The sequence below is a fragment of the Anomaloglossus baeobatrachus genome, chromosome 1 (genome assembly GCF_048569485.1).
Source record: "Anomaloglossus baeobatrachus isolate aAnoBae1 chromosome 1, aAnoBae1.hap1, whole genome shotgun sequence".
Lineage (NCBI taxonomy): Eukaryota > Metazoa > Chordata > Amphibia > Anura > Aromobatidae > Anomaloglossus > Anomaloglossus baeobatrachus.
The window spans coordinates 745,981,831-745,995,760 of record NC_134353.1 but is presented as its reverse complement, the minus strand read 5'-3'; the positions used below and the strand labels follow the sequence as shown (position 1 = coordinate 745,995,760).

At 60.2% G+C, this 13,930-nt stretch overlaps 1 protein-coding gene across 3 annotated transcripts in view; it reads left to right on the top strand.

Annotated features, from left to right (window-relative positions):
* CFAP251 (cilia and flagella associated protein 251) overlaps window positions 1-13,930 on the top strand; it is a 235,633-nt gene that overhangs the window by 24,788 nt on the left and 196,915 nt on the right. For all 3 annotated transcript variants that reach the window (XM_075323342.1, XM_075323353.1, XM_075323331.1), the window contains exon 2: window positions 11,836-12,102. In XM_075323342.1, coding sequence (XP_075179457.1) covers window positions 11,842-12,102 — 261 coding nt within the window. In that variant the 5' untranslated portion in view covers window positions 11,836-11,841. The remainder of the gene's footprint in view (window positions 1-11,835; window positions 12,103-13,930) is intronic.

Genomic DNA, 13,930 nt, shown 5'->3' with positions numbered 1-13,930 from the left:
GCCCTGTGTGTGCCCTGTGCGAGCCCTGTGTGCCCTGTGCGAGCCCTGTGTGTGCCCTGTGCGAGCCCTGTGTGTGCCCTGTGCGAGCCCTGTGTGTGCCCTGTGCGAGCCCTGTGTGTGCCCTGTGCGAGCCCTGTGTGTGCCCTGTGCGTGCCCTGTGCGAGCCCTGTGTGTGCCCTGTGCGAGCCCTGTGTACGCCCTGTGTGTGTGTGCCCTGTGCGAGCCCTGTGTGTGCCATGTACGAGCCCTGTGTACGCCCTGTGTGTGCCCTGTACGAGCCCTGTGTGTGCCATGTACGAGCCCTGTGTACGCCCTGTGTGTGCCCTGTACGAGCCCTGTGTACGCCCTGTGTGCGAGCCCTGTGTGTGCCCTGTACGAGCCCTGTGTGTGCCCTGTACGAGCCCTGTGTACGCCCTGTGCGAGCCCTGTGTGTGCCCTGTGCGAGCCCTGTGTGTGCCCTGTGCGAGCCCTGTGTGTGCCCTGTGCGAGCCCTGTGTGTGCCCTGTGTGTGCCCTGTGTGTGCCCTGTGTGTGCCCTGTGCGAGCCCTGTGTGTGCCCTGTGCGAGCCCTGTGTGTGCCCTGTGCGAGCCCTGTGTGTGCCCTGTGCGAGCCCTGTGTGTGCCCTGTGCGAGCCCTGTGTGTGCCCTGTGCGAGCCCTGTGTGTGCCCTGTGCGAGCCCTGTGTGTGCCCTGTGCGAGCCCTGTGTGTGCCCTGTGCGAGCCCTGTGTGTGCCCTGTGTGTGCCCTGTGCGAGCCCTGTGTACGCCCTGTGTGCGAGCCCTGTGTGTGCCCTGTACGAGCCCTGTGTGTGCCCTGTACGAGCCCTGTGTACGCCCTGTGCGAGCCCTGTGTGCGCCCTGTGCGAGCCCTGTGTGTGCCCTGTGCGAGCCCTGTGTGTGCCCTGTGTGTGCCCTGTGTGTGCCCTGTGTGTGCCCTGTGTGTGCCCTGTGCGAGCCCTGTGTGTGCCCTGTGTGTGCCCTGTGTGTGCCCTGTGCGAGCCCTGTGCGAGCCCTGTGTGTGCCCTGTGCGAGCCCTGTGTGTGCCCTGTGCGAGCCCTGTGTGTGCCCTGTGCGAGCCCTGTGTGTGCCCTGTGCGAGCCCTGTGCGAGCCCTGTGTGTGCCCTGTGCGAGCCCTGTGTGTGCCCTGTGCGAGCCCTGTGTGTGCCCTGTGCGAGCCCTGTGTGTGCCCTGTGCGAGCCCTGTGTGTGCCCTGTGCGAGCCCTGTGTGTGCCCTGTGCGAGCCCTGTGTGTGCCCTGTGCGAGCCCTGTGTGTGCCCTGTGCGAGCCCTGTGTGTGCCCTGTGCGAGCCCTGTGTGTGCCCTGTGCGAGCCCTGTGTGTGCCCTGTGCGAGCCCTGTGTGTGCCCTGTGCGAGCCCTGTGTGTGCCCTGTGCGAGCCCTGTGTGTGCCCTGTGCGAGCCCTGTGTGTGCCCTGTGCGAGCCCTGTGTGTGCCCTGTGCGAGCCCTGTGTGTGCCCTGTGCGAGCCCTGTGTGTGCCCTGTGCGAGCCCTGTGTGTGCCCTGTGCGAGCCCTGTGTGTGCCCTGTGCGAGCCCTGTGTGTGCCCTGTGCGAGCCCTGTGTGTGCCCTGTGTGTGCCCTGTGTGAGCCCTGTGCGAGCCCTGTGCGAGCCCTGTGCGAGCCCTGTGCGAGCCCTGTGTGTGCCCTGTGCGAGCCCTGTGTGTGCCCTGTGCGAGCCCTGTGTGTGCCCTGTGTGTGCCCTGTGCGAGCCCTGTGCGAGCCCTGTGTGTGCCCTGTGCGAGCCCTGTGTGTGCCCTGTGCGAGCCCTGTGTGTGCCCTGTGCGAGCCCTGTGTGTGCCCTGTGCGAGCCCTGTGCGAGCCCTGTGCGAGCCCTGTGTGTGCCCTGTGCGAGCCCTGTGTGTGCCCTGTGCGAGCCCTGTGTGTGCCCTGTGCGAGCCCTGTGTGTGCCCTGTGCGAGCCCTGTGTGTGCCCTGTACGAGCCCTGTGTACGCCCTGTGCGAGCCCTGTGTGTGCCCTGTGCGAGCCCTGTGTGTGCCCTGTGCGAGCCGTGTGTGCCCTGTGCGAGCCCTGTGTGTGCCCTGTGCGAGCCCTGTGTGTGCCCTGTGCGAGCCCTGTGTGTGCCCTGTGCGAGCCGTGTGTGCCCTGTGCGAGCCCTGTGTGTGCCCTGTGCGAGCCCTGTGTGTGCCCTGTGCGAGCCCTGTGTGTGCCCTGTGCGAGCCCTGTGTGTGCCCTGTGCGAGCCCTGTGTGTGCCCTGTGTGTGCCCTGTGCGAGCCCTGTGTGTGCCCTGTGCGAGCCCTGTGTACGCCCTGTGTGTGTGCCCTGTGCGAGCCCTGTGTGTGCCATGTACGAGCCCTGTGTACGCCCTGTGTGTGCCATGTACGAGCCCTGTGTACGCCCTGTACGAGCCCTGTGTACGCCCTGTGTGTGTGCCCTGTGTGTGTGCCCTGTGTGAGCCCTGTGTGAGCCCTGTGTGAGCCCTGTGCGAGCCCTGTGCGAGCCCTGTGCGAGCCCTGTGCGAGCCCTGTGCGAGCCCTGTGCGAGCCCTGTGCGAGCCCTGTGCGAGCCCTGTGCGTGCCCTGTGCGTGCCCTGTGCGAGCCCTGTGCGTGCCCTGTGCGAGCCCTGTGTGTGCCCTGTGCGAGCCCTGTGTACGCCCTGTGTGTGTGCCCTGTGCGAGCCCTGTGTGTGCCATGTACGAGCCCTGTGTACGCCCTGTGTGTGCCCTGTACGAGCCCTGTGTACGCCATGTGTGTGTGCCCTGTACGAGCCCTGTGCGAGCCCTGTGTGTGCCCTGTGTGTGCCCTGTGTGTGCCCTGTGTGTGCCCTGTGTGTGCCCTGTGTGTGCCCTGTGTGTGCCCTGTGCGAGCCCTGTGTGTGCCCTGTGCGAGCCCTGTGTGTGCCCTGTGCGAGCCCTGTGTGTGCCCTGTGTGAGCCCTGTGTGTGCCCTGTGCGAGCCCTGTGTGTGCCCTGTGCGAGCCCTGTGTGTGCCCTGTGCGAGCCCTGTGTGAGCCCTGTGTACGCCCTGTGTGTGTGCCCTGTGCGAGCCCTGTGTGTGCCATGTACGAGCCCTGTGTACGCCCTGTGTGTGCCATGTACGAGCCCTGTGTACGCCCTGTGTGTGCCCTGTGCGAGCCCTGTGTGTGCCCTGTGTGTGCCCTGTGCGAGCCCTGTGTGTGCCCTGTGCGAGCCCTGTGTGTGCCCTGTGCGAGCCCTGTGTGTGCCCTGTGCGAGCCCTGTGTGTGCCCTGTGCGAGCCCTGTGTGTGCCCTGTGCGAGCCCTGTGTGTGCCCTGTGCGAGCCCTGTGTGTGCCCTGTGCGAGCCCTGTGTGTGCCCTGTGCGAGCCCTGTGTGTGCCCTGTGCGAGCCCTGTGTGTGCCCTGTGCGAGCCCTGTGTGTGCCCTGTGCGAGCCCTGTGTGTGCCCTGTGCGAGCCCTGTGTGTGCCCTGTGCGAGCCCTGTGTGTGCCCTGTGCGAGCCCTGTGTGTGCCCTGTGCGAGCCCTGTGTGTGCCCTGTGCGAGCCCTGTGTGTGCCCTGTGCGAGCCCTGTGTGTGCCCTGTGCGAGCCCTGTGTGTGCCCTGTGCGAGCCCTGTGTGTGCCCTGTGCGAGCCCTGTGTGTGCCCTGTGCGAGCCCTGTGTGTGCCCTGTGCGAGCCCTGTGTGTGCCCTGTGCGAGCCCTGTGTGTGCCCTGTGCGAGCCCTGTGTGTGCCCTGTGTGTGCCCTGTGCGAGCCCTGTGTGTGCCCTGTGCGAGCCCTGTGTGTGCCCTGTGCGAGCCCTGTGTGTGCCCTGTGCGAGCCCTCTGCGAGCCCTGTGCGAGCCCTGTGCGTGCCCTGTGCGAGCCCTGTGCGTGCCCTGTGCGAGCCCTGTGTGTGCCCTGTGCGAGCCCTGTGTGTGCCCTGTGCGAGCCCTGTGTGTGCCCTGTGCGAGCCCTGTGTGTGCCCTGTGCGAGCCCTGTGTGTGCCCTGTGCGAGCCCTGTGTGTGCCCTGTGCGAGCCCTGTGTGTGCCCTGTGTGTGCCCTGTGCGAGCCCTGTGTGTGCCCTGTGCGAGCCCTGTGTGTGCCCTGTGTGTGCCCTGTGCGAGCCCTGTGTGTGCCCTGTGCGAGCCCTGTGTGTGCCCTGTGTGTGCCCTGTGCGAGCCCTGTGTGTGCCCTGTGCGAGCCCTGTGTGTGCCCTGTGCGAGCCCTGTGTGTGCCCTGTGCGAGCCCTCTGCGAGCCCTGTGCGAGCCCTGTGCGTGCCCTGTGCGAGCCCTGTGCGTGCCCTGTGCGAGCCCTGTGTGTGCCCTGTGCGAGCCCTGTGTGTGCCCTGTGCGAGCCCTGTGTGTGCCCTGTGCGAGCCCTGTGTGTGCCCTGTGCGAGCCCTGTGTGTGCCCTGTGCGAGCCCTGTGTGTGCCCTGTGCGAGCCCTGTGTGTGCCCTGTGTGTGCCCTGTGCGAGCCCTGTGTGTGCCCTGTGCGAGCCCTGTGTGTGCCCTGTGCGAGCCCTGTGTGTGCCCTGTGCGAGCCCTGTGTGAGCCCTGTGCGAGCCCTGTGCGTGCCCTGTGCGAGCCCTGTGCGTGCCCTGTGCGAGCCCTGTGCGTGCCCTGTGCGAGCCCTGTGCGTGCCCTGTGCGAGCCCTGTGCGTGCCCTGTGCGTGCCCTGTGCGAGCCCTGTGCGTGCCCTGTGCGAGCCCTGTGCGTGCCCTGTGCGAGCCCTGTGCGTGCCCTGTGCGAGCCCTGTGCGTGCCCTGTGCGTGCCCTGTGTGTGCCCTGTGCGTGCCCTGTGTGTGCCCTGTGCGAGCCCTGTGTGTGCCCTGTGCGAGCCCTGTGTGTGCCCTGTGCGAGCCCTGTGTGTGCCCTGTGCGAGCCCTGTGTGTGCCCTGTGCGAGCCCTGTGTGTGCCCTGTGCGAGCCCTGTGTGTGCCCTGTGCGAGCCCTGTGTGTGCCCTGTGCGAGCCCTGTGTGTGCCCTGTGCGAGCCCTGTGTGTGCCCTGTGCGAGCCCTGTGTGTGCCCTGTGCGAGCCCTGTGTGTGCCCTGTGCGAGCCCTGTGTGTGCCCTGTGCGAGCCCTGTGTGTGCCCTGTGCGAGCCCTGTGTGTGCCCTGTGCGAGCCCTGTGTGTGCCCTGTGCGAGCCCTGTGTGTGCCCTGTGCGAGCCCTGTGTGTGCCCTGTGCGAGCCCTGTGTGTGCCCTGTGCGAGCCCTGTGTACGCCCTGTGTGTGTGCCCTGTGCGAGCCCTGTGTGTGCCATGTACGAGCCCTGTGTACGCCCTGTACGAGCCCTGTGTACGCCCTGTGTACGCCCTGTGTGCGAGCCCTGTGTGTGCCCTGTGCGAGCCCTGTGCGAGCCCTGTGCGAGCCCTGTGCGAGCCCTGTGTGTGCCCTGTGCGAGCCCTGTGCGAGCCCTGTGCGAGCCCTGTGCGAGCCCTGTGTGTGCCCTGTGCGAGCCCTGTGTGTGCCCTGTGCGAGCCCTGTGTGTGCCCTGTGCGAGCCCTGTGCGAGCTCTGTGCGTGCCCTGTGCGAGCCCTGTGCGAGCCCTGTGCGAGCCCTGTGTGTGCCCTGTGTGTGCCCTGTGCGTGCCCTGTGCGAGCCCTGTGCGTGCCCTGTGCGAGCCCTGTGTGTGCCCTGTGCGAGCCCTGTGTGTGCCCTGTGCGAGCCCTGTGTGTGCCCTGTGCGAGCCCTGTGTGTGCCCTGTGCGAGCCCTGTGTGTGCCCTGTGCGAGCCCTGTGTGTGCCCTGTGCGTGCCCTGTGTGTGCCCTGTGTGTGCCCTGTGTGTGCCCTGTGCGAGCCCTGTGTGTGCCCTGTGCGAGCCCTGTGTGAGCCCTGTGTGTGCCCTGTGCGAGCCCTGTGTGTGCCCTGTGCGAGCCCTGTGCGAGCCCTGTGTGTGCCCTGTGCGAGCCCTGTGTGTGCCCTGTGCGAGCCCTGTGTGTGCCCTGTGCGAGCCCTGTGTGTGCCCTGTGCGAGCCCTGTGTACGCCCTGTGTGTGTGCCCTGTGCGAGCCCTGTGTGTGCCCTGTGCGAGCCCTGTGTACGCCCTGTGCGAGCCCTGTGTGTGCCCTGTGCGAGCCCTGTGTGTGCCCTGTGCGAGCCCTGTGTGTGCCCTGTGCGAGCCCTGTGTGTGCCCTGTGCGAGCCCTGTGTGTGCCCTGTGCGAGCCCTGTGTGTGCCCTGTGCGAGCCCTGTGTGTGCCCTGTGTGTGCCCTGTGCGAGCCCTGTGCGAGCCCTGTGTGTGCCCTGTGTGTGCCCTGTGCGAGCCCTGTGTGTGCCCTGTGCGAGCCCTGTGTGTGCCCTGTGCGAGCCCTGTGTACGCCCTGTGCGTGTGCCCTGTGCGAGCCCTGTGTGTGCCATGTACGAGCCCTGTGTACGCCCTGTGTGTGCCATGTACGAGCCCTGTGTACGCCCTGTGTGTGCCCTGTACGAGCCCTGTGTACGCCCTGTGTGTGTGCCCTGTGTGTGCCCTGTGTGTGCCCTGTGTGAGCCCTGTGTACGCCCTGTGTGTGTGCCCTGTGTGTGCCCTGTGTGTGCCCTGTGTGTGCCCTGTGTGTGCCCTGTGTGTGCCCTGTGTGAGCCCTGTGCGAGCCCTGTGTGTGCCCTGTGCGAGCCCTGTGCGAGCCCTGTGTGTGCCCTGTGCGAGCCCTGTGTGTGCCCTGTGCGAGCCCTGTGCGTGCCCTGTGCGAGCCCTGTGCGTGCCCTGTGCGAGCCCTGTGCGTGCCCTGTGCGAGCCCTGTGTGTGCCCTGTGTGTGCCCTGTGCGAGCCCTGTGTACGCCCTGTGTGTGTGCCCTGTGCGAGCCCTGTGTGTGCCATGTACGAGCCCTGTGTATGCCCTGTGTGTGCCCTGTACGAGCCCTGTGTACGCCCTGTGTGTGTGCCCTGTACGAGCCCTGTGCGAGCCCTGTGTGTGCCCTGTGTGTGCCCTGTGTGTGCCCTGTGTGTGCCCTGTGTGTGCCCTGTGCGAGCCCTGTGTGAGCCCTGTGTGTGCCCTGTGCGAGCCCTGTGTGTGCCCTGTGCGAGCCCTGTGTGTGCCCTGTGCGAGCCCTGTGTGTGCCCTGTGCGAGCCCTGTGTGTGCCCTGTGCGAGCCCTGTGTGTGCCCTGTGCGAGCCCTGTGTGTGCCCTGTGCGAGCCCTGTGTACTCCCTGTGTGTGTGCCCTGTGCGAGCCCTGTGTGTGCCATGTACGAGCCCTGTGTACGCCCTGTGTGTGCCATGTACGAGCCCTGTGTACGCCCTGTGTGTGCCCTGTACGAGCCCTGTGTACGCCCTGTGTGTACGCCCTGTGTACGCCCTGTGTGTGCCCTGTGTGTGCCCTGTGTGTGCCCTGTGCGTGCCCTGTGCGAGCCCTGTGCGAGCCCTGTGCGAGCCCTGTGCGTGCCCTGTGCGAGCCCTGTGCGTGCCCTGTGCGAGCCCTGTGCGAGCCCTGTGCGTGCCCTGTGCGTGCCCTGTGCGTGCCCTGTGCGAGCCCTGTGCGTGCCCTGTGCGAGCCCTGTGCGAGCCCTGTGCGAGCCCTGTGCGTGCCCTGTGCGAGCCCTGTGCGTGCCCTGTGCGTGCCCTGTGCGAGCCCTGTGCGTGCCCTGTGCGTGCCCTGTGCGAGCCCTGTGCGTGCCCTGTGCGTGCCCTGTGCGAGCCCTGTGCGAGCCCTGTGCGTGCCCTGTGCGTGCCCTGTGCGTGCCCTGTGCGAGCCCTGTGCGTGCCCTGTGCGTGCCCTGTGCGTGCCCTGTGCGAGCCCTGTGCGTGCCCTGTGCGAGCCCTGTGCGTGCCCTGTGCGAGCCCTGTGCGTGCCCTGTGCGAGCCCTGTGCGTGCCCTGTGCGAGCCCTGTGCGTGCCCTGTGCGAGCCCTGTGCGTGCCCTGTGCGAGCCCTGTGCGTGCCCTGTGCGTGCCCTGTGCGAGCCCTGTGCGAGCCCTGTGCGAGCCCTGTGCGTGCCCTGTGCGAGCCCTGTGCGTGCCCTGTGCGAGCCCTGTGTACGCCCTGTGTGAGCCCTGTGTGTGCCATGTACGAGCCCTGTGTACGCCCTGTGTGTGCCCTGTACGAGCCCTGTGTGTGTGCCCTGTACGAGCCCTGTGCGAGCCCTGTGTGTGCCCTGTGTGTGCCCTGTGTGTGCCCTGTGCGTGCCCTGTGCGTGCCCTGTGCGAGCCCTGTGCGTGCCCTGTGCGAGCCCTGTGCGTGCCCTGTGCGAGCCCTGTGCGTGCCCTGTGCGAGCCCTGTGCGTGCCCTGTGCGTGCCCTGTGCGTGCCCTGTGCGTGCCCTGTGCGAGCCCTGTGCGAGCCCTGTGCGAGCCCTGTGCGTGCCCTGTGTGTGCCCTGTGCGAGCCCTGTGTACGCCCTGTGTGTGTGCCCTGTGCGAGCCCTGTGTGTGCCATGTACGAGCCCTGTGTACGCCCTGTGTGTGCCATGTACGAGCCCTGTGTACGCCCTGTGTGTGCCCTGTACGAGCCCTGTGTACGCCCTGTGTGTGTGCCCTGTACGAGCCCTGTGCGAGCCCTGTGTGTGCCCTGTGTGTGCCCTGTGTGTGCCCTGTGCGTGCCCTGTGCGAGCCCTGTGTGTGCCCTGTGCGAGCCCTGTGTGTGCCCTGTGCGTGCCCTGTGCGAGCCCTGTGTGTGCCCTGTGCGAGCCCTGTGTACGCCCTGTGTGTGTGCCCTGTGCGAGCCCTGTGTGTGCCATGTACGAGCCCTGTGTACGCCCTGTGTGTGCCCTGTACGAGCCCTGTGTGTGTGCCCTGTGTGTGTGCCCTGTGTGTGTGCCCTGTGTGTGTGCCCTGTGCGAGCCCTGTGCGAGCCCTGTGCGAGCCCTGTGCGAGCCCTGTGCGTGCCCTGTGCGTGCCCTGTGCGTGCCCTGTGCGAGCCCTGTGCGAGCCCTGTGCGTGCCCTGTGCGCGCCCTGTGCGCGCCCCGTATGAGTCCCATATGTGCCCTGTTTTGTGTGTTGGGGTTTACATGGCAGCTGCAGTTTTCCTATCATTATGTTGTCATTCTACAAGCCTCACTGATCAGTGCTGAGCGGCTGATCTTATACTTTACGATTTTATATCAGTGAAACGCGTCTATTCTGGGCGATGGGTGTTTGGGCCATAGCTGGTGCTAAGTCCTATATTCCTTTGTTATTGATATGTTGTATATTAATAATGTATTTGTGACTTCAATAATTTTGCATTAAGTAGAATCATTTTGAATATTTTCTGTAGTTTAGAGACGACTTTATAGAGCAATGGTTAATAACATTCTGAACCTGCCTGGCACCTGCACTTTAAACCCTGCTGCTGGGAGGAAATTAACCTTATTCTTGCCGGCAGTATTCCAGTTTCAGTTACGGGGGATGGCGTCGGTACAGGTTCAGTCACCACTCTTTACGGAGAGCGGCAGCTGTAACCACACCCCCTGCATTAACTGACAGCCGCTCTGCATTACAAGGAGCTGTCAGTCAGTGCAGGGGGTGCATTTACAGCTGTCTCTTGATACACAGAGCGGTGAGTGAACCCCAACCACCGCCGCTGTGACTGAAACCAGAATGCTGCCAGGAGGATTAACGTTCTCCCCGATAATGAGAATGATAATTCTCATTACTGTTTACTTCTTCCAAAATCATCCATCTTAGTTTGGAAATGTACTGGTTCTTGTACAGACTAATATCCCTGGCTGCAGAACACCCTAATGGTCTCTGCACAGACTGGAATATCCCTAGCCGCACAACTAGAAACACAAACCACGGACCTGTCTGCCTGAAAGACCGTTGAGTTGTTTCTCTTACCACCCGAAGATTCAGAGGGGTGATTACTAACACTAACAAACCAAGATAGGTAGAGCGAGCAGAGGTAGATGGAAACACAAGGTGAGGAAACATAAAAGATGTACACAAGGGAAAAAAGGAGAAAGATAATTGTAAGCAAGGGAAACCCCACCACCCTAATAGAGGAAAGAGTAAGGTGTTGGGAAGGCAAAATCCCTAGCTAGGTCTGGACCACCTTAGCAGTAATCCACATAGAAATATAGCCAGCAGAGAAGGCTGGTGCAAGGAGAGTATAAATAGCCCTACCTGGGATGTGATAGGACAGAGACAAAATAAAATAAGAAAGTGAGAACACCTAAAAGCAAAGCAAGGAGCGGAAAGCAAAGCTAAAATCATCCGTCTGCATTTGTACACACACTGACCAGGCTGTGGCTCAACAGGGAAGGAAAGCGACCACGCAGCATGGTCACTAAAGCGAGCCCCGAGTCTGAGGCATGACAAGTTTCACTGGTGTCATTTTTTTAAGTTCAGCAATTCTGGTATTGTTTTTTTATTTCTTATTTTTTCACATAATACTATATGGGATAAATATTGATATTATTTTAAAGCATGGCTCATTACCATTACATTTTGCTGCATTTGCACAAGAAAATAACTTAACTATCAAGAGTTCACCAGTCACAGTGTCCTAGGAACTCAATGAGTGACCGCTCAGCCATCGTATTGAATCAAGGACGTAGCTAGACTGCCTGTTTTCTGACAGCTCAGCCGCCCAATCAGTGGCAGGGACGTGTTTAACTGCCAGTGTTGTGAGTGACAGCTCAGCCGACCAATCAGTGGTAGGGGTGTGTTTCACTGTCAGTGCTGCGTGTGACAGCTCAGCCGCCCAATCAGTGGCAGGGACTTGTTGTTCTGCCAGTGTTGTGAATGATAGCCCAGCAGCCCAATCTGGCCAGGTCTGTTGGGCTTTTTCTGGGTGTCACTTGTTTAGGATAATTATCCCGCTATAGCTGGCTGACAATGGTCAGACCCTTGTCAGTATTGGCTAACTCTGTGTTGTGTTGTACCTCTTGTCTGCTGCTTTGCTGACCTGACTTTGGAATTGCATTTTGACTACCCTGTTGGATTGCTCCTTTTTTGTCTTTGACGCACTCTGATCCGTTATCTCAACTGGAATTCTGGACCATTCTTGTTTTGCAAACTGCTCCAGGTCTCTCATATTTCAAGGGTGCCTTCTCCAAACAGCAATTTTAAGATCTCACCACGGGGGTTGAAGGGGATTTAGATCCGGACTCATTGCTGCCACTTCAGAACTCTCCAGCGCTTTGTTTCCATCCATTTCCGGGTGCTTCTTGAAGTATGTTTGGCGCCATTGTCATGCTGGAAGACTCGGACTCGGACTCGAACCCAGCTTTCTGTCTTTTTGGTAAACAGTAGACTGATGTGCTCTTCCTAAAAGCTCTATCTTGGTTTCACCTGTCCACAAGATGCTTTCTCAGCAGGAGTTTTTTACTCACTCAATTACAGTTTGGCAAACTACAATCTAGTTTTTTTTTTATGTCTGTGTGAGCAATTGGGTCATCCTGGGCCTCCTGCCATAGCATTTTATTTTATTCAAATGTTGATGGACAGTTTGGGGCTGCTTATTCACCATCTGGACTATCCTGTGTTGCAACCTTTCATCAATTTTTCTTTGTTTTTCATGTCCAGAGATATTAGTGCCATGGGTTGTAAACTTCTTGATTATGTTGCGCAATTGGACAAAGGAACATCAAGATTTCTGGAGATAGAATTGTAACCTTGAGACTTTTTATATTTTTCAACAATTTTGGTTCTCGAATCCCAGACTATCTATTTCTCTTTCTGTTCTCCATGCTTAATTTGGCACACAAGACAGTGATTTGCCCGTGACGCACAAACGACGGGGGCGGGTGCTTTCACAAGCGACATCGCTAGCGATATTGCTGTGTGTAAAGCAGCCTTAAGACTATGTAACAACAGATCTGTACCGGAATCTTGTAGTCAAAGACTTCCTAATTGTAAGGGAAAGCTCCCTAAAATGAGACCTGTTCGTGCTTCATTGGATATACTGTATACTAAAATATTATAGTACGTGTTTTATATTGCTGTACACAAACTGTAACGCTACATTTCCACTAACATAATACGTTTATATGCAGAGGAAGATGTCTGAAGGTAATTCTCATCTACAAGAAGAAACAACCTGTAATGCAGTTGACCAAGATGTCTGTGAAAAGGAAACCGAAGATTGTAATGAAGATCAGAAAATATCTTCAACCCCTGAGTCTCCTCATGAGCAGCCCCCTGACACCAATAATGGAGATTTCGAGGAGCAAGTAAATGAACCAGTAACTGAAGAAGAGGGTCCTTCTTATGTACCTGATGAAGAAATGTTTCAAGATTTAGGAGAAAAGGAAGCTATTGAGGTAGAATTATAAAAAACAATTCCATACTCACTGTACTCTCCATACTTATACGCAGTACTTGGTGATATAGATCAGATGTATTGGAAGTGGTGCTGTAAAGTAAAATAATGGTTCAATACCAGAGGCAATTTCACTTAATGTGTTGTGCATCCTTTATGAATAAATGCAATGGATAATATCCAAGTAATCTTAATAGTTATCATATTACAAGTCACTAGCCTTATTGCTTATCCTAATATAATAATCTACAAGATATAAGGGTATAGCTGGCCAAACACACCACATAGCTATCGGCCACCACTTATTCCTGGTTCCCGCATACACGTGCGTTAGTTGGGCTCTAACGTCTTCTGAATGGCATAATTACGTAAGTAAGCCACTGTCACTCATATCCTTAGGATAGGTCATCAATGTCTGATCAGCCGGGGTCCGACACCCCCACCGATCAGCTGTTCTCGGTCCCGTCAGTGGCAGTTGGAAATGCTCAGTTCCAGAGCTGCTCCGTCTTCTTATATGTGCAAAAAACTAAAAATTTCAGCTTACCTATAGCGGGTGCCTCAGGGCTTCGGAGTGGTGCACGGATTCGTCCAGACAGGCCAGGTCCGGTATGGCAAACAGGCAGGAGAGAAGAAAAGGAGTAGATCCGGCACCAAAAATGTATGTATAAAATAAACAAACTTTCTCTATCGTTTCATTGGGGGACACAGGACCATAGGTGTATGCTGCTGTGACTAGGAGGCTGACACTAAGTAGACATAAAAAGAGTTAGCTCCTCCCTAGCAGTGTACACCCTGAGCCGGAGGCGGATCTATGCCAGTTTTTTGCTTAGTGTCGTAGGAGGCTGAAGTGGGCCCATATCTCTGTGGGCCAACCTCAGCCAATCCTATAGTTTTCAGTTTTTTCCTTTTATTTGGGCCACGGCGTCGCTCAACCCTTTCATTTTCTATTTTTTGTCTCCTATGCAGGGTTAAAGTCTCTGCAACAGAGAGCACCCCTCACCTGCTCTTTCCCTCCGGGTACCGTCCCCAGGGTTGTTGAGGCTCAAGACGCCAGGCCCTCTCCCCCTCCTTCCCTACGGTACCGTCCCAGGGCTGCTTGGGGTCGAGCATTTTTAAGGGCACACTCCCCGTCCTCCCCTACGGTACCGTCCCAGGGGTGTTTCTGGTGGAGGCAGCAAGGGCTTTCTGCAACCCGTGGCCTTCCCCATCCAGGACTCGGTGAGAGGATCGCAGGCTCTGCAGCGCAGGAGCGCTCAGCAGCACCAGGCCTCCCCAGCGTTCCCCTCTACCCTGGGCCCAGGGAGAGGATCGTGGCCACTGCCGCGCTGGAGCACTCAGCAGTGTTCCCCAGCTCCCCCAGCGTCCCCTACAATCCAGGACCGAGGGAGAGGACCGTTACCACCGCAGGAGCGCTCAGCAGCTCCATACCTCCCCAGCGTCCCCTAAAATCCGGGACCCAGGGAGAGGATCGTTGTCACTGCAGCGCAGGAGCGCTCAGCAGTGTTCACCAGCTCCCCCAGCGTACCCCCCGGTGTCTCCCAGTGGCGCACAGCAACTCACCGGTAGCCACAGCATCTGAGGATGGGGCCGAGGATCGCAGTGACGCCGGCAGGATGCAGGTAAGACTCTCCCCGCGCTCAGCGCTGCGCTCCGGCAGCCGCCCGCTAATTTAGTCCCCGGCTTGGGCCTACCTCGGGCCTGAGCTCTCCAACCACCCCCCCCCCCCCCCGTTTGCACGTGCGCGCTTTTCCAGGCACGCCCCCTGCAGATTCTGCCCGGATACAAGCCGGCCAGCCCCCCTGCACGCCCTCCAAAAAAAAAAAAAAGGC